The sequence below is a fragment of the Lycium barbarum genome, chromosome 10 (genome assembly GCF_019175385.1).
Source record: "Lycium barbarum isolate Lr01 chromosome 10, ASM1917538v2, whole genome shotgun sequence".
Lineage (NCBI taxonomy): Eukaryota > Viridiplantae > Streptophyta > Magnoliopsida > Solanales > Solanaceae > Lycium > Lycium barbarum.
In genome coordinates, this window is record NC_083346.1 from 15,524,713 (window position 1) to 15,543,680 (window position 18,968).

Sequence of the window (18,968 nt, forward strand, 5' to 3'; positions counted from 1 at the left end):
GAAATTTGATAGTAGTAGGGATCTGTTAGTGGTTAGTGGCACGAATGAATTAAATGTGTCACGACAATAGCATAAATGAACCCAATAATAAAATAGGGATATTTTTTTCTTTTAATATATGTGTTATCAAGACTAGAACACCCTGCAATACTAGATTTTCAAGAAATAAATCTTTTTCCTTTTCCTTTTAAGTAGGAAAATTAGAAACTAAGAAAAGAAAAACACAAGGAATTCTTTTTTTCTCCTAATGAAAATAGTTGGAAGAGAAGGGAAATGTTGAGAGGTGATTTTGAAAATTAAGATTCGGTGGAATAGTCTTTTTTTTTTTTGTTTTTTTGTTTCCATTCTGTATCTGGTGCCTGCATTAGAACTCTATTAATTTGAATTTGTGCCGTGTAGGGCTCATTCGGGGGAAACCAACCAACTGCCGCCATCCTCCCCCCCCCCCCCCCCCCCTACAAAACCCCCACCCCACCCCACTATCAAGAATTTATCCAAATCTAGAGCTCAAACTCGAGATTTATGATAAAGGGAGAAGCAGTCTCATCCACTCTACCGATTTTCAGTGGAATAGTCGAGTATGTGATTTGTGGTCCCAATGTATTTCCACCGATTTTGCCCACCCTCATTTTATTCTTCTGCAAACATCCTTTGTTTAAGCTACACATCTTTGACTTTACATCCGTTGACTTTCCGTGTACTTTGACTTTTTCTTTCTTTCGTTTTTCTTTCCCCTTCCCCTTTTAGCATTTCAACTCTGTGGACCTTTAATTAAAAAGTCTCGGTCTCGAAGAGAGGCAGCATAGCATTACGAGCTATCATCAAAGTGATATTTACTTTTTGATATGATACACCCATCATTAAGGAGGGAGAGTGCCGTTAATATTTAGTCCGTGTTTACACCAAACAAGTTAACCTCAATAGTTGAAAGTTATACATATCACATTAAGAAATAAGCGTGCGTGCAAAATCACGTCTTACATTCATTTTGTTTAGTGTAAGCACTAGTGCAAATAATTTTTACCATACTTATAGAAAGACATTTTGAGTTCCTAAATTTGGGGAATGTTCGACAGATATCGAAGTACCATACAACATAATGTTTTTAATTCGTAGATTTTATAATTTATTACTTAAATTTATTTAAAAATACATACTATTTTATTTTTGCCTGTAGGGGTAGGGGTGTGAGAAGATTTTTTTTTTTTTTTTGTTGGGTTGGGGGGGGGCGGTAATATCTTCACCAAGGATTCAATATTTATTATATATACATAAAAAAAAGTTACATTGTGTGATTTTCCAACAAAGAGATTCGGGTGAACCCCCTTTAGCCCTTCTAGCTCCACCGCTAGGAAGAAGGGAACGGATGATAGGAAAAAGACGTGGAATGTAGACAAGTAGACAACATAAAGGAACCATTTAAAATACATCCGTGGCTAAAAGTGCAGCACGTATAAAAAATGCTCACCGTTCCACGAAGGGGTAAATCATCATACCATCTTCTATATTGTGTGTATAGATATACACACACAACATAGGTGTCTACATTAAGATCCAAGAAACTATACTCATTTTAGTAGACTACTTCAAAATTCATGGCTTTCAATCAAGAAGGGGAAAAATTCACCTTTCTTGCCATGCATTGAGTGCTAACTTTTGCTGCACTTTCTTCAGACTCAGTTCTCTGATAATGTACTCAATATTATAGCTACAAGCAACTTGATAACTTCCAACATCCCACCTGCTAAAACAGACTTCTTACCTCTACATCCTCGCAGTTTCGGAAGTCCCGTAGTTACCAATCAATGTGCCGACCCCCTCTCCTTTGATAGCTTTTGTAATATTACCAGGCTTATTGAGATTAAAAACGATGACTGCATCACAAAATGAATCATGTTAAAGCAGCGATTTCATAAGTTGGTCTAAAAGAGAAGAGCTAGTTAATGGAGGAGGTTGAAGAGATCATACCAGGAATGTTATTTTCTTGGCACAACGTAATTGCAGTCATGTCCATCACGGAAAGTTCCTTAGATGTTACATCATGGTAAGTCAGGGTTTTCTGAAGTCGAGCATCAGGGTTACGCCGAGGGTCATCATCAAAGACTCCGTCAACATTTGTTGCCTTCAGCAGCACCTCAGCATTAACTTCATAGCATTCAAAAACTCCAATAAGTGAAAGGAAAATGAAAACAAGATATGAAGACTAACAATGTACATTAGTACAGAAGTATTTTATAAACATTATTTAATCAGCTTCTAAGTTCGGTAAAAGTGTAATCATCTTCAGAAGGGGTGAACACTAGAATTTTACTTAAAATCTTAAATAGTTAAAGGAAGAAAGGCTCGGCATAGAGACAACGAAGATGGTTGATGAGAAACTTTCGCAAAGCCACATCTAAAGCCAATTTATTGTTATTTTTAGTTTTATTTGTATTTTTTGTATAACCAATGGTGTCTGAGTCAGCTTCCGCGCACCTCGACTATCCACATGGTACTTGCTATCTCCTACCAGCACAGTCACCAACTCTGTCCGCCAAAGCTTGAACACATGGGAAGAAATCACCTACCGTTAAAGGATTAAAGGCCAATTAATTTGTGAATGCTTTTCAGATATCAATAACTTTTATATAAATAGTGAGCTATTAAAATGTTGTTCAATAGTTTGTTATCTTTTTCTCTTTTATTTTTGAAAAGTTTGGAAAGGAGTTTGCATTGAATCCACTTTCAACTCATGCATGTCGAAAATCAGTATATGCAAAGAGAGAGAAAAGAACTCACTTTCTGCACATCGCAGGGCTGCAGCAGTATCTGTTGTAAAGAAAGGATCCCCAGTTCCTGCTGCAAAAATGACTACTCTCCCTTTTTCAAGGTGCCTAACAGCCCTTCTACGTATATAAGGTTCAGCAACTTCTGACATTCGAAAAGCAGTTTGAACTCTTGTAGGGATTCCAATGCTCTCCATTGTCGCTTGTAAAAATATTGCATTCATGACAGTTGCTAACATCCTGAATTACAGTAATAACATGTTAGGATTGGAAAAGTCTTCTATTCATAACCGGAACAGAATTACAATAGGAGGAGCAACTCTCACACTCAACTATTACAAAAAACCAATTCTAAACTTAATACCTATATCTCACTCAAGTGTTTTCCTTACTGTTTTTCTCTCTTGATCTTGGAGATGCTACAAATGATAGAAGGTTTCCCTATTTATAGGGATGAAATGAACCTATTGATGTCATTTGTGACTCAAGCAAGCACTTGACAATTTGCCAAATACAAGGAAGATGTTTTCTTCCTGAAAACAAGGAATATGTTTTCTTCCTCAAAACAAGGAATATGTTTTCTTCCTTGTTTTCTTCCTTAAAATGAGGGAGATGTTTCCTTCCTCAAATTATGGGATGGACCCAACAAATCTCCCCCTCCAGTCCCATACACCTGAAGGAGGGTACACTGGCTTTTAGTTTGAGTGTATGCCGACAAATTCTTTGCACAATTCGAACTTGTCTCTCGGTACCACCTTGGTCAGCATGTCTGCAGGATTGTCGTTTGTGTTGATCTTGAAGAGCTTCAGTTCATGTTGCTCGACTGCTTCTCTGAGCCAGTGATATCAAACGTCAATATGTTTTGTGCGTGAGTGGTACCTCGAGTTTTTGCTGAGATCCATAGCGCTTTGACTATCACAATGAACTGTGTATTCTTCTTGTCGGAAACCCAGTTCTTGAAGGAAACGTTTCAGCCACATAAGCTCCTTCCCAGCTTCAACTGCGGCAATGTATTCGGCTTCTGTGGTTGATAGTGCTACACACTTTTGTAACTTGGATTGCCATGACACAGCTCCCCCTGCAAATGTGAATATATAACTCGAAATTGATTTCCTGCTATCATAATCTCCTGCCATGTCAGCATCAGTGTAACCTTCCAAAATCGGCTTAGCTCCCCCATAGCACAAACATAGTTTGGATGTACCCTTCAGGTACCGTAGTATCCACTTGACAGCTTCCCAATGTATTCTTCCTGGATTTGATAAGTATCTGCTCACAACACCGACAGCATGAGCAATGTCTGGCCTTGTGCACACCATTGCATACATCAAACTTCCAACTGCTGAAGAGTAGGGCACTGCTTTCATCTTCTTCTTTTCTTCTTCGGAAGAAGGACAACTTTCCTTGCTCAACTTGAAGTGATTTGCTAGTGGAGTACCAACAGGCTTGGTATTTTTCATGTTGAACCTTTTGATCACGCGTTCAACGTATTCCTCTTGTGACAAGAACAACTTCTTTGCCTTTCGATCACGAATGATTTTCATGCCCAAGATATGTTGTGCAGGGCCTAAGTCTTTCATATCAAAGAACTTAGACAAATCTTTCTTCAAGTTGTTGATCATAGTTGCATCCTGGCCTACTATCAGCATATCATCCACATAGAGCAGAAGGATGATAAATTTTCCATCGGGGAACTTCTTCAAATACACACAATGATCTGCAGTTGTTCTTTTGTATTGATGTTTCAGCATAAATGAGTCGAACTTTTTGTACCATTGCCTTGGGGCTTGTTTGAGACCGTAGAGACTCTTCCTTAACTTGCAAACGAGATGCTCTTTCTTTGGGATTCGGAAACCATCGGGCTGCTCCATGTATATTTCTTCCTCCAAATCACCATGCAGAAAAGCTGTTTTCACGTCCATCTGCTCAAGTTCAAAATCCATACTTGCCACCAATCCGAGAACCACTCGGATAGACATCATCTTCACAACCGGCGAAAAAATCTCATCAAAGTCGATTCCTTCCTTCTGTTGGAAACCTTTGACTACGAGCCTTGCCTTGTACTTCACGATATTTCCGCTAGTATCTTTCTTGAGCTTGAAAACCCATTTGTTCTTCAAGGCCTTCTTTCCCGGAGGAAGTTTCACCAACTCATATGTTTGATTCTTTTGTAAAGAATTCATTTCTTCCTCCATGGCCTGTCGCCAATTGGATTTTTCACGATGAGATTGAGCTTCTTGAAAGCTCTCTGGCTCCCCCTCGCTGGTAAGAAGGATCCATTCTGTTGGCGAGTATGACCTTTGAGGGATTAACCCTCGTGCAGAACGTCGAACTTGATTATTTCCAGCTGCGTCTTGGGGTGAAGACTCCCCCTGCTCAAGAATTTCTTCGTTTTGATCATCATCAACATCTGCCGGATCAATGTTTTCTTGTTCATCATGGACTTTATCATGAAGTTCCTCGTTGTTGAGAGGAATGTGTGGTGATTCAGGGACATCATCTGGAGCATGATAACTTCGTTGTTTGTTGACTGTTGAAGCACACTCATGAAACTGGTTTTCATGGAACACGACGTCTCTACTTCGAATCACTTTCTTCATTTCGGGATCCCACAGCCTGTATCCGAACTCTTGATCTCCATAGCCGATAAAGATACACGGAGTTGATCTGAGATCAAGCTTCTGCCTCAACTCCTTGGATACATGCACAAATGCCTTGCACCCGAACACTTTCAAGTGAGAATATGAAATATCTTTCCCAGACCATATCTTTTCTGGAACTTCAAAGTTCAATGGGACTCAAGGTGACCTATTTATAAGATAACAAGCTGTCAGAACAGCTTCGCCCCAGAATGGCTTTGGCAGTTTAGCCATACTGAGCATGCATCGGATTTTCTCAACAATAGTGCGGTTCATTCTTTCAGCTACACCGTTATGTTGTGGTGTTCGTGGCACCGTTTTCTCATGTCTGATCCCATGTTCAGCACAATATGCCAAAAACTCCCGGGAAGTGTACTCGCCTCCATTGTCGGATCGGAGGCATATCAGCTTCTTTCCAGTCTCCCTTTCTACCATAGCATGGAATGTCTTGAAACAATCAAATACTTGATCCTTCGATTTGAGACAATAAGCCCAAACCTTCCGTGATGCGTCGTCGATGAATGTCACGAAGTATTTGCTACCACCAAGAGATTCTTCTTCAATGGGTCCACACACGTCAGAGTGGACAAGGGTCAGCAACTCGGAACGATTCTTTCTGGTGGAACTGAAAGAAAATCTATGTTGTTTCCCAAATAAACAGTGATCATAGGGATCCAAAGTTACGTCTTTATCTATTGAGATGGCTTCTTTCTTTGCAATAGTCGTCAATCCCTTCAGACTCATGTGGCCCAATCGTCTATGCCACAAGTTTGGCGATGTCTCTTCTTCAACTGCATTGAGACTCGGTCGATACAACTTTACATTGGTTTTGTAAAGAGTACCACAAATATGTCCTCTAGCAATAACCATAGAGCCTTTGGACAGCTTCCACGTACCATCCTTGAACAGATTTCCATACCCCTGTCGATCCAAAGCTACTCCTGAGATCAGATTCAATCTCAGATCCGGAACATGACGAACCTCTTTCAACACAAGTGAGCTTCCATTGCTGGTTTTTATGTGCACATCACCAATGCCAACAATGCTCGAGAAACTGGTGTTTCCCATCTTCACAACGCCGTGGTCTCCAGATTTATAAGTACTGAACAAATCCCGGTGTGGAGTGGCATGGAATGATGTAGCAGTATCAATCACCCACTCAATATCATTTGTGCCCACATGTAGGCATGTTTCCTCTCCGCATGTAACAAGTGCAATGTCTGGTGACACGGTAACCATGGTCTCACCATCTTCCTTGCTCGAACTCTGGTTAGTTTGAGGCTGCTCCCGTTTAAGCATTCGACACTCCACCTTCTTGTGGCCATAGTTGCCACAATAGTTACAATAGCCCTCGAACCAAGTGTTGGTATCGACGGACTTTCCCCGCTCTCGTGATCTCCCTCGAACTTGAGATCTTCCTCTACTTTGACCTCGACCTCTACCTTTGCCTCGACCTCTTCCTCTACCTCCGCTTCTACCTCTGTTGCGTCCACTATTTTCAGAAACAAGGGCATATGATTGATCTACCCCGGCTTCTTTTCTTCGCGATTCCTCGTTTATTAAGGCGTCCGTGACCATCTGCATGGTCACCTTACCATTGGGGGCGGAATTACTGAGAGTGACGACAAGAGTCTCCCAGCTATCAGGTAGAGAACTTAGGAGCAAGATTGCTTGCTACTCATCTTTGAGAACCCATTCGGCTGCACTTAGCTGGTTCACGAGATCTTGGAACTGACTTGTGTGTTCTGTGACAGAGGTACCGCTATGTAGCTTGTGATTTACCAATCGCCTCATCAACAATGTTTTATTTCGAGCCGTTTTTGCTTGGTACATGCTCCCAAGCTTTTCCCAAAGTTTGTAAGCACTCATTTCCTGTGCGACATGATGGAATACACTATGGTCAATCCACTGTCGAATTTGTGCGACCGTTGTCCTATTCGTTCTTGCCCATTCTTCGTCTGTCTTCTTGTCGGGTTTGGCACCTTTATTTTCGAGTGGCTCGGCTAAATCCTTCAAATTTAACAAGTCCTCCATACGAGGTTTCCACATGTTATAATTTGAGGATGTTAGCGGAATCATGGTATCCGATGATGATTTCTCCATGATAAAGTGCACCTAATCTGCTTGTACTGGACTGTGGAAGCAGAATCAGGCAAAACGGGACTCACGGTTGAATTCGGAATGGTCGAAAACTTAGGGAACCGGTCTGACCAATCTGAAAACCGGACAAAAACAGAGTGAACCGGGCTGCACTAATTCAAACCGAACCGGGCCGGTTTAATCACTGGCTGGTTGAAAGAGTCAACAAAAGGATGATGTGGCAATTGGACTTTGACCAGATCTGGTTCTGGTCAAACGGGTTGGTCGGATCGGGTTTCTCCGGTCGTCTTCTCCGGCGAGCTGGTGGCCGGAAGGTGGCGGAGCAGCGGCGGCGATGGTGGACAAGGAAACTTTGACTGGTCTTTGGAGGCCTTCCGGTGGTCGAAAAATTCCGAAAAATATATATTCGGAATCCTCGGAACGAGATCTTTCTAATGGTATACTCAGAGCACAATTTTGGGACAAAAAATTTTTGACTGAAAATTTTACGAAACTTTAAAAGATTGGCCTGGAAGATTAACCAAGCTCTTGATACCACTTGTTAGGATTGGAAAAGTCTTCTATTCATAACCGGAACAGAATTACAATAGGAGGAGCAACTCTCACACTCAACTATTACAAAAAATCAATTCTAAACTTAATACCTATATCTCAGTCAAGTGTTTTCCTTACTGTTTTTCTCTCTTGCTCTTGGTGATGCTACAAATGATAGAAGGCTTCCCTATTTATAGGGATGAAATGAACCTATTGATGTCATTTGTGACTCAAGCAAGCACTTGACAATTTGCCAAATACAAGGAAGATGTTTTCTTCCTCAAAATAAGGAATATGTTTTCTTCCTCAAAACAAGGGAAATGTTTTCTTCCTTGTTTTCTTCCTTAAAATGAGGGAGATGTTTCCTTCCTCAAATTATGGGATGGACCCAACATAACACATTCACGGAGAACAGTTACCTAAACAATTCTCAAGTCTCTCTCGGGCATATGGGCACATGCATATAAAAAAACTCAAACACCTACATGGATATAGCATATTGAACAAGATCGCATCTACCAAGTAAGAATGCATCATAGATCCAATTATTCAACCATTAGGTTAAAAGCCTAATTAGATGTTATAAGGCTTAGACATCTGTATGTACACCTAAGACTTCCTCTTATGAGAAATATGATATAAAAGCTACGACAATGGTTCTTCTCGAACTAGTCGGGTAAGATATAAATCCTCGACTCTGCTACATCAGGCTTTATTCATATCCGTTCATGGTGTGAAAACCTTTACTGAACCAAGACTGCATTGTTAAACAATGGAAAAACCAAATAACAAAAACTAAAGTTGTTATAGATTCATGTCAAAGGAAGATATCGAGAAGTTTTGCTTGACTTAGCTTTCAAGCCACCTTACCTCCCAGGATAGATAAAGAAAACTAAAAGGAAAAGAAACAATAAGGGGAAAAAGCAACTTAAACACATCCATGGATTGGTTGTTTTATTTCGAAGCTTAGAATATTTTATGATCCATTCAATTTCTTAGCACACTTCTAAAGAAGACCAAAATAGAGTTACTAATGAACGAGCTTACGAGGTTAATACCAGAGTTCACACTTAAATCAGGTTCACTCTCAGTCATCTGGTTAACAATATTTACTCGGAACCTAGCCACTTTGCATATTCTGGACCCAAAGTGGAAGGGCCAGTATAGAAGCTAGAAGTAGCTAGCCGGCTCGGAATTTTTCTCCAAAAAAAGGGATGGTTGGAGAGGAACAACGCATGTTTTGAAAGGCAAAAAGGTCATATCTCTAGAACTAAAAACAAATGTTTGCATAATCTGTACTTCTGGTGTAAAAGTAGCTTGCTAGATAGTTTGAATCAATATATGGACTTGGATTTGTTAGGGCGGAACGTGTAGTAGACTGCCTGGTTCCATTATGTATGAGTTTTTTACTCTTTTGTATCATCTTGGTACTTTATCAATAAACTTTTACCTTATAGAAAAATTATATTTACTTGGAACAGCTATGTGTTCTATTGACCCAAGTAGTTATTACTACTCATATACAGAGTCTAGGTATTTGTCTCTGTTAAATGCTAGTTGGAATGTCGAGAATTTCCAATTTGTACTAGGAAAGGCATGGGTTTCATCCTTGACTCTGTTAGTTACTCAGTCAGGCCAATATTTTAAAATAGTGTGAAGCACAAAACCACACAGAAAGAAGGCCTAAAGCCTTCTTCTAACCTGCTCAAAATCATATTGTTTGATTTGAGGAACCATTTGACTTGATTGTCAATTAAAAGGAAAAAGAAGATCCCCGAGTGAATGTTTTAGGTCTATAAAGAATATATATGTTCAAATATAGGTGATGGATTAAGGAGATATATCTGACTGTTTGTAAGAAACAGGAGGTAAAGGGACTGATGCAGAGCTATATTGTGCTTAGTAAAGAATAACTTGGATGTCGATCACACTAAAATTCCTTATTGCATGGGCTAGTCATGCATGCAGTCATGATGCAACAGTTAAGAAAGCAAAGCATCATAGAGGATCACGGTTATAAAATTACATGGTCGTGATTCGCAGGTTTAATGGCAAAAAATTCCAGTTACTTGATGCGGAATTGTTCTCGCTGCATGTCCAACTAGCAAACCCCATGTAGTGTTGAAAAATTGATGAGATAATTTCGAGACTGTTCAGTCCATGGTTGGGAACATCTTTTGCCAATTCTAGACTTAGTCATAAGTGAAACCAATGCTCAGGAGGAGAGCAAATCATCAGCTGGTGAATACCTGATTTGTATGTGAAACTTCTATCTCTATAAGCAAATTGGAAGTCATTTGATTCTCTCAAGTATGGAAGCTAGTCAGCTCAGACAAACAGACCAAAAACATTATTTTATTTTTATTTTATTTGCACGATACCAGTAATGGTCGGTCCAACTTGAGCGCACCTCAACTATTCCACGGGGCACCTACTACTTCCCACCATCACAGGATACCGGGTTACTCAGTGCACCAAGGCCTAGACATATGGGAAGAAATCACTTCCTTCTGCTGGTATTTGAACTCTGATCTCCAAAGTCTGCACCAATTTCATTGAACACTAGGTCACACCCTTAGGTGCAGATCAACAACACACTATTGTTACTCCAAGAAATAGTTCAATAAAGCATGACAAAATGTCAATGTATCTCAGCAGGACTATGTGGACAACCATGCTGCAAAAGGTGTGAAAGCTTTTCAGGGATCTATGAGTTCATGGTAATGTTGATCTGCTATGTCATTCAAACTTATACGCAATGACGTAAAGGAAAACAAATTTAACGTTACTCCAAAAAGTTTGGTGGTGTAAATGGATCTTTTTTACTGCATCAAAAGTGAGGGAAGAAAAATATCTTGCTATCAAGCATTTGCACTATTGTTCACCAAGGAGGCATATAGCACTATGGCCATGCTGAGGCCCCAAGAACCTTAAGCAGGGTTATCTTTAAACTTCTTTTTCTTATTAACTTTCAGCATACAACTGAAAAGGAGAAAAACACAATGTTGAACGTCCGAATCAGGTCTCAACCTATCACACTCCCTAAACAAGTTTATTTCACCTTTTCCTCACGGAACTTTCAGGCGATCAGCAAATCGACACTAGACATCTTTCTACAAATAGTGGGAGTATCCACCCTGTGCTTCGTCAGGCACCTCCTAAAGCCATCAGAAAATGAATATATGTTGACATATTTAGATGTTTACCTAAAATATACTACATTAAATTGCCATTTAATCAAGAGTAGGACTTGAAAGTTTAATTCCACTTTAATAAGCAGTTCTGCGCATGTGGTCTTTGAGGGAGTACAACCAGCACTCCCTCCCCCCCCCCCCCCCCCCCCCCACTCTTGCTCCATAAGTAACCTACTATGGCCATCAGAGAATGAATATACGTTGACATATTTCATCCCTCTCTCTAGTAAAAGAACGAAGACAATTCTGAAAGCAGTAAAAGAATACCGAAAAAATAAAAGCAACAAAAGTACCCAAAGTAATCAGCAGATGAACGATCCAGACCACTGCATCCTTCCCAAGAGGATCCACGGAAGATATTACCTCCACCAACAACTATGACAACCTGCCGCATCATAGGAACAACTCAGAAAAATCTATGACAAAACTAAACCAAGTTTATCTATGGGTAATAATAGTGATAAACTGATCCATTTATAGTGATAAACTGATTTTATCATGATATGGTATTCAGAAGATGTAAGAAGCTAGAAAAATGGGATAGAAAATCTATAATTGGATTCTATTATGAGTCACAAGCAATATTTGCAAATCTCATTGGACTGGAATACTTTCAGTAGAACAGAACTTTGATAAGAAAATTAGAGTCCGTAGCTTACCATTCCATAAACAATTAGAAGTCTGTAACCAGCAGGATACTTTACACAACAAACACAACAAAATGCCATTGTGACAGAAGCCTGATTATTCTAGAAAACATTAACAGGATTTGTTTGCCTTTGATAAAGTTGTTTGTTTCCAATACAAACAAAACCGTTTCTTCCAAAACCAAACAATTCTTCCCAAGACAAATGATCGTCCAACACACAACATGACTTCTTCCAAACAAATTATTTTCCAAAAAGAAGCAAAAGCAAAACCAAACCAAACCATCTTCTATCCAAATAAAGATTTATTGAACCAGGCAAACCGTCCATGAGAAGATAATAATTAAATGGCTAAAGAACCTTCATCAAGAACAGGGATTAAAGGGATAATCAAAATATGAGAATTACTGAAACCAAACTGTAAAAGTTAACACCTTTGAAATGTGGTACCAATTTTACACCTCAAAAAGGATGAGACTATTTAAGCAACAAGAACATGATTTATTCAAACATTCTACCTCAATGCCAAGTCGAGTAACAGATGCCACCTCCCTTGCAATGGCCATTGTAATCTACAAGATGAGGAAGACTAACTATCAGAACGCTGGGGATGGAAAAGGAAATGACATTTATTTTGTAGTACATAAAAGAAAAGAACATTGCAGCAACATAAAAAGCCCCAGTAGTTTTCCTCTTCTTACCTTGGGGTCGATGTTTTGTGCTTGATCTCCTGCCAGTGCTTCTCCACTAACTTTAAGCAGCACTCTACGCCATTTATATGATGGTTTAGGGTTGCCATTATCTGTCATTGTGACACCAAAAGGAGCCATGGATGATGACTGATGTTTCCTGAAATACATTGAAGAAGAAACAAATGCACAAACTAAAGCTAAGCAAAGTAGTTGTCGAAGCTATGTTGTCCAAGGGCTAACAACAGACATTATCAGGTTAAGGTGATGTATATGTAATACCGACCTGAAAATTTTGGTTGCGTCATAAGGTAGGAAGAAATTAATAGTTTAAGAAGTGCATACTCATACTTAAGATTCAACAGCATAAATAATTAGACACCAAAATTCAGGAAATGCCTTACTGATGCTAAGATCCAGCAGTTAAATGTAAGAGATCCGTGGTAGTGTTACTAAAAGAGTATGTAAGTATTCAACTAAACGTAAACAGATTATGCTACATGTGGCGTTGATTACAAATACATTCTCGTATCAAAACAACAACAACAAGCCCAGTATAATCCCACCATGTGGGGTCTGGGGAAGGTAGAGTGTACGCAGACCTAACCCCCACCTTGAAAGGTAGGGCGGCTGTTTCCGAAAGACCCTCGGCTCAAGAGAGGAGAACAAGAGAGGAAAAACAAGACAAAATGTTAGATAGGACCAAGCATATCGAAAACAATATGAAAGCAAGGAATAACAAAAACGAGAAAGTCATGGTAGAACAGTCCGGAAAGAAATGAGCATTAACTACTATAGATAACTAAGATAACCAAAGTACAACGGCCCAACAAATATAAGCAGCAATTAAATGCAGAAATCAAATGGCAATAAACAAATGAGCAAAACTACAACTACTATGGTGAAAGGATTAGCCACCTAGTCTTCTATCCTAATCTGAGTCCTCCACAACCTCCTATCTAAGGTCATGTCCTCGGTGAGCTGAAACTGTGCCATATCCTGTCTAATCACCTCTCCCCAATACTTCTTCGGCCTTCCTTTGCCTCTCCTGAAACCGTCCATAGCCAACCTCTCACACCTCCGCACTGGGGCATCTGTGTCTCTCCTCTTCACATGCCCAAACCATCTCAGCCTCACTTCCCGCATCTTGTCCTCCACCGATGCCACTCCCACCTTGTCTCGGATATCTTCATTCCTAATTCTATCCCTCCTAGTGTGCCCACACATCCACCGCAGCATTCGCATTTTCGCGACTTTCATCTTCTGAACGTAAAATTTCTTGACTGGCCAACACTCCGCCCCGCACAATAAGGTCGGTCTAACCACCATTTTGTAGAACTTGCTTTTAAGTTTTGGTGGCACTTTCTTATCACACAGCACTCCAGAGGCGAGCCTCAATTTCATCCACCCTGCACCAATACGATGTGAAACATCATCGTCGATATCCCCATCTCCCTGTATAATAGACCCAAGATACTTGAAACTTTCTTTCTTTTGAATGGCCTAGGTACCAAGCCTCACTTCCTCGTTAGCCTCACGCGGTAGGCCACTGAACCTGCACTCCAAGTATTCTGTCTTGGTCCTACTCAATTTAAATCCTTTAGACTCCAACGTCTGTCTCCAGCCCTCCAGCTTATCATTAACTCCGTTGCGAATCTCGTCAATCAGGACTATGTCATCCGCGAACAGCATATACCAAGGCACCTCACCTTGTATTTGTCGCGTCAATTCATCCATCACCAGGGTGAATAGAAACGGGCTAAGAGCTGATCCCTGATGCAACCCCGTCATAACAGAGAAGTGCTCCGAGTCTCCTCCTACCGTCCTTACCCTAGTCTTAGCTCCATCATACATGTCCTTTATCGCTCTAATGTACACCACAGGTACACCTTTAGCCTCCAAGCATCTCCATAGGACCTCTCTTGGCACTTTGTCGTAGGCCTTTTCTAGGTCAATGAATACCATGTGCAAGTCCCTCTTCCGCTCCCTATACTGCTCCACCAATCTCCTTACAATATGAATGGCTTCTGTAGTCGAGCGCCCCGGCATAAATCCAAACTGGTTCTCTGAAATAGACACACCTCTCCTCACCCTCATTTCCACCACCCTTTCCCACACTTTCATAGTGTGACTTAGCAGCTTGATACCTCTATAGTTGTTGCAGCTTTGAATGTCTCCCTTGTTCTTGTACACGAGAATCATTGTACTCCACCTCCATTCTTTCAGCATCTTCGCTGTCTTGAAAATGACATTAAACAACCCAGTCAGCCACTCCAAGCCTACCCTGCCTGCATTCTTCCAAAATTCCCCAGGAATCTCGTCAGGTCCGGTCGCTCTTCCCCTGCGCATCCTACGAACAGCTCCCTTAACCTCCTCAACCTTTATACTCCTACAATATCCAAAGTTGCGACGCCTATCCGAGTGCTCCAAGTCTCCCAACACAATGTCTTTGTCCCCTCCTTCGTTCAAGAGTTCATGAAAGTATGACTGCCATCTCTGTCTAATGTGAGATTCCTGTACCAACACTTGGCCATCCTCGGCCTTGATGCACTTCACTTGATCCAAGTCGCGTGCCTTCCTCTCTGTCGCCTTGGCGAGCTTAAATAGCTACATTCTCGTATCAAAAGGAGAAAGAAAAAAAAAAGTCAACTGAATGACTGGAATATTCAACCAAAGCCAATCAGTTAATGGGAACATAGAGCCCGTTTGGATTAGCTTATAAGTTTAAGCTGTTTTCGGCTTTTTTGAGTGTTTGGCTGGCCAGCTTAAAGTCATTTATTGCTTAAAATAAGCCAAAAAAATTAATTAGACCCGTTTGGTTTAACTTATCTAAAGCAGCTTATAAGCCAAAAAAATAAAGTTGGACTATCCCAACTTTTTTTTTTTGGCTTATAAGCTGCTCTTTTTAAGCCCATCCAAACAGGCTCATAATGAGTGATCTCCTTTATTAGGTAAAAAATATTTCATGCTTCTGGTTTCTATTTTTTTTTTTTCTTCATATCCAACAAAATTTCTTAAAGTTCCTCAGCCTGGAAGTTCTTTGAAATGATAGCAAATTATTATGCATTCAATCAAGGACCACATGAACCATATCAATCAAAATCAACACATATTTTCACCTGCTGGATCATTTGTGATCTCCCAAAGGTTCTTAAATTTGATCACATAATGGTATACAAATATTTTACAGTAAATATGCACCCAAAGGAGGCACCAAAAAAAAAAAAAAAAAAAGTCATCTGATTTCTTCTTATTTGCCTAAGCCTTGGTGATCAGAGTTAAACCAGTACTTGTACAACATGATTTATCCTTCACAGTTGGCCTCTGCATATATTCCTTAGGATTTATGAACTCAATATTTTCTAAAATTGTTATGAAATGCCTTACCTATCTAAACAAAAGTTACGAAGTGCCTTAGGTTAACGGCTTGCTTTCTATATCATTTTCACCGCTATTCTGCACTACCAGAATTAGCACCAAATCCAAAGATCAAAACAAATAAATACAACAACAACAACAAGCCTACCTTTGTTGGGTAGAGAGGTTATTTCCGATAGACCTCGGCTCAAGAAAATCGATCAAATCAAATAAATACCAGAACAAAAAGGAAGAAAAGAGAAGAACAGCAACAAATTCATTACAGTAACGCAACATTATTGGCAAACCATTTAGAAAAAGACTCTATTTTTACAGTCACGTAACATGAAACACATTGTAAGTATAAGTATATAATGATTTTCACTCGCTTCTGAAATCATTTTCATTGGTATTTACAATGACCTAAAATGTTTTTCTTGAAACTATTTTCTAGCTTGTAGTTGCTTATTTTTTGAAGATAAATTCCACTCCACTCCACTCCTATAACATGTGCATGTTATTTCCACTGTTTACTATTTATAATTGTCAACACCTCTATTACATTCCACTGACTCTGTCCAACCAAATAGGGAAAATGAACAGGGAAATTCGTAAAATTACCATTTGTAGCCTATCAATAGCACAAAGAACGAACCAAAAAGAAAAAGACACAATACATAGATAGACACTTAAATCTAGACACCACAACTCATCTCCACTATGTCAGTTGAACACTCCAACTTACAAAATGATCATTTAAACACCTTCAAAATTTATGTGTCACGTCAGCATCGGTTGTCCACGAGACACCGTGGGAACGAGTTGAGGTGTGTAGATATGCCTTCTCAAAGTTAGTTGTCAGTTGAGGCCAAGTTAAGATGTCTATTTATGTACAATTATGCCAAAAGAAAACAACAACAACAACAACAACTACTTAATTAATACCACTAAAGTCAGACAATATCACAATGCAAATTCAAGAACCATAAAAAAACATCACTAAATTCCCAAACACTGAAAAGGGTAGTTACCACTGATCAAATTGTTGATGTACCTGCCATTTACGTGGTCTGCAGATTGTCCCATGTGAGATGAGCAACATTTTACAACCAAAGAATGATAAGACACATTAAATTTTACTGGCATTGAACTTTGTTGGTATAATGGTTTCACCAAACAGATAGAAGGAGAGGAAGAAATAGGGTGGCTAAAGGTGGTAGACATAGGCATGAAAAAAACTGCAGATAATTTTGCAACACAAAAATCACAAGAAAAAGCTCAGAATCTGTTAATTGCAATCCAAAAAGCTAAAAGACTATTTTTCTCTGAGTTCTGTGGCTTACTGAGATACTTTTGGTTTCTTGATTTTAGCTTTTTTATATTTTACAAAGTTTGGGATGTCCTTGTCGTTTTATGGATAATATTATGTATTGGGATCGTGAAAAATGTGTTCTTTTGAAGGAAAATATCGCTCTTGGTGAAATTGAAAAGGAAATGGACACTCTGCTTTGGCTCTTTCTAATCCCATTCGGCTATATTTATAATGGATGGTTTTCACTTTTTTTTTAATTATTATTTAATGTATGTACTCTTAGACTTGTCAGTAACTTTATTAAAACAATGGACTTATGATTTATTCCGATTGAGCGCTAGAATAAATAATAAAATATTTATATTAAACACTTTCAATTAAAATTTGATGCAAATGTGGAATAGTGGCGAAATCATTATTTTCACGACGGGATTTCAAAATATGGAGAAGTAAATACATGAAGAAGTCAAAGGGGGTTCAATATCTATTATATATACTTAAAAAATAATTTTAACATTGTATTAATAGTGTAATTTTTCACCGAAGGGGGTTCAGATTGACCCCTAAGTCCTACCTAGCTCCCCCTGAGGTGAAAAGAGAGCATTTTTAAGTCATTTCTAATAAGTGAAAGAGTATTTTTAACCCTTTTCCGTTTAAAGTATATTGAAAGGAAGTGTCATTTTGGACACCAAATTTGCCAATAATTGTTCATATATGCCAAAGCAATTTCTATTTCAAAATCGAAAACAGGAGTCCCTTGGTTCCCATGGGTAAATCTAGGGTTGTTCACAGTTTTGGTTAAAATCAAAACCAAACCGAAAATTTAACCAAACCGAATAAAATAATTGATATTTGGTTTGGTTTGGTTTTAAATTTGAAAAACCGATAATATTTGGTTTGGTTATGATTATAGTAAAAAATAACCGAACCAAACCGATAATTATATACATAAAATTTATAATTATTTATATGTATAATATTAGCTTTTCATAAATAATTAAAGATATTTTATACCTTTTAATTATTAATTTAATTTTGGTCTACTTATTTTTAAGGCCCATGTCTTAAAAGAATATGTCCAACAATCCAAGCCCAACTCTAATAAGTCGTAAGCATAAGGGTTGTTTGTATTTTGAAACCTCTGTTTGACTTGTTCTTTTGAATCTAAACTGCGTTGCAAGTTTGGTCCACCTGATTTGCCAACAGCGTGTCTTTCACTCAATATGCAGCAAAGTTCACCCTTGTGGGCCTTGAGGAAAAAAGAGCTTCATAAGAAATTTGAAGAATGTAGAGAGAGAATATTTGAATTGTCACGGCTAGTCATAAACCGAAAAATCGAACCAAACCGAACCAAACCGACAATAACCAAACCGGTGGTTATTATTTTACTTGGTTTGGTTATGGTTTTAGACATTTAAAAACCGACTAAATTGGTTTGATTATGATTTTAACCAATAACCGACCCAAACCGAACCATGAACACCCCTAGGTAAATCTGTTATCTAGTTTCTTGGATTTCCCAAGCATATATAGCTTCTCAAAAGGGCATGCAAAAAGGAATTTTTGGCTACATTGTAAATGAGCGACATGGTTGAATTTAAAAGGTAAAAGTATGTTAGCAATGATAAAATAGAGATCTTAATATTTTAGCCATCCGATTAACTTCTTTTTTTTTACTCATTTAGCCGTAATAAATTATAATCGTCACCGGTGTATACTAGGTATATAACA

At 38.9% G+C, this 18,968-nt stretch overlaps 1 protein-coding gene across 4 annotated transcripts; it reads right to left on the reverse strand.

Annotated features, from left to right (window-relative positions):
- Nucleotides 1-1,400: 1,400 nt before the first annotated feature.
- Nucleotides 1,401-17,421, reverse strand: LOC132614306 (uridylate kinase PUMPKIN, chloroplastic). Of its 4 annotated transcripts, none has more exons than XM_060328720.1 (7): nt 16,980-17,421; nt 12,581-12,681; nt 12,398-12,451; nt 11,526-11,617; nt 2,779-3,005; nt 1,969-2,145; nt 1,401-1,874 (listed from the first exon to the last, which is right to left on the reverse strand). In XM_060328720.1, the coding sequence occupies exons 1-7, from the start codon at nt 16,984-16,986 to the stop codon at nt 1,765-1,767; spliced, it is 768 nt and encodes a 255-aa protein (XP_060184703.1). In that variant the 5' UTR covers nt 16,987-17,421; the 3' UTR covers nt 1,401-1,764. The 4 variants fall into 4 exon arrangements, with proteins under 4 accessions (XP_060184703.1, XP_060184700.1, XP_060184701.1 ...); XM_060328717.1 differs by having other exon boundaries at nt 12,581-12,728; XM_060328718.1 differs by having other exon boundaries at nt 16,957-17,421.
- Nucleotides 17,422-18,968: the final 1,547 nt, after the last annotated feature.

Coding starts and splice junctions, on each gene's coding strand:
- LOC132614306 (XM_060328717.1), bottom strand. CDS start 17,155: ATGCCTATGTCTACCACCTTTAGCCACCCTATTTCTTCCTCTCCTTCT. Junction 12,729..16,979: donor GCAGACCACGTAAATGGCAG/GTACATCAACAA, acceptor AATGTATTTCAG/GAAACATCAGTCATCATCCA. Junction 1,875..1,968: donor CCAAGAAAATAACATTCCTG/GTATGATCTCTT, acceptor TTTGTGATGCAG/TCATCGTTTTTAATCTCAAT.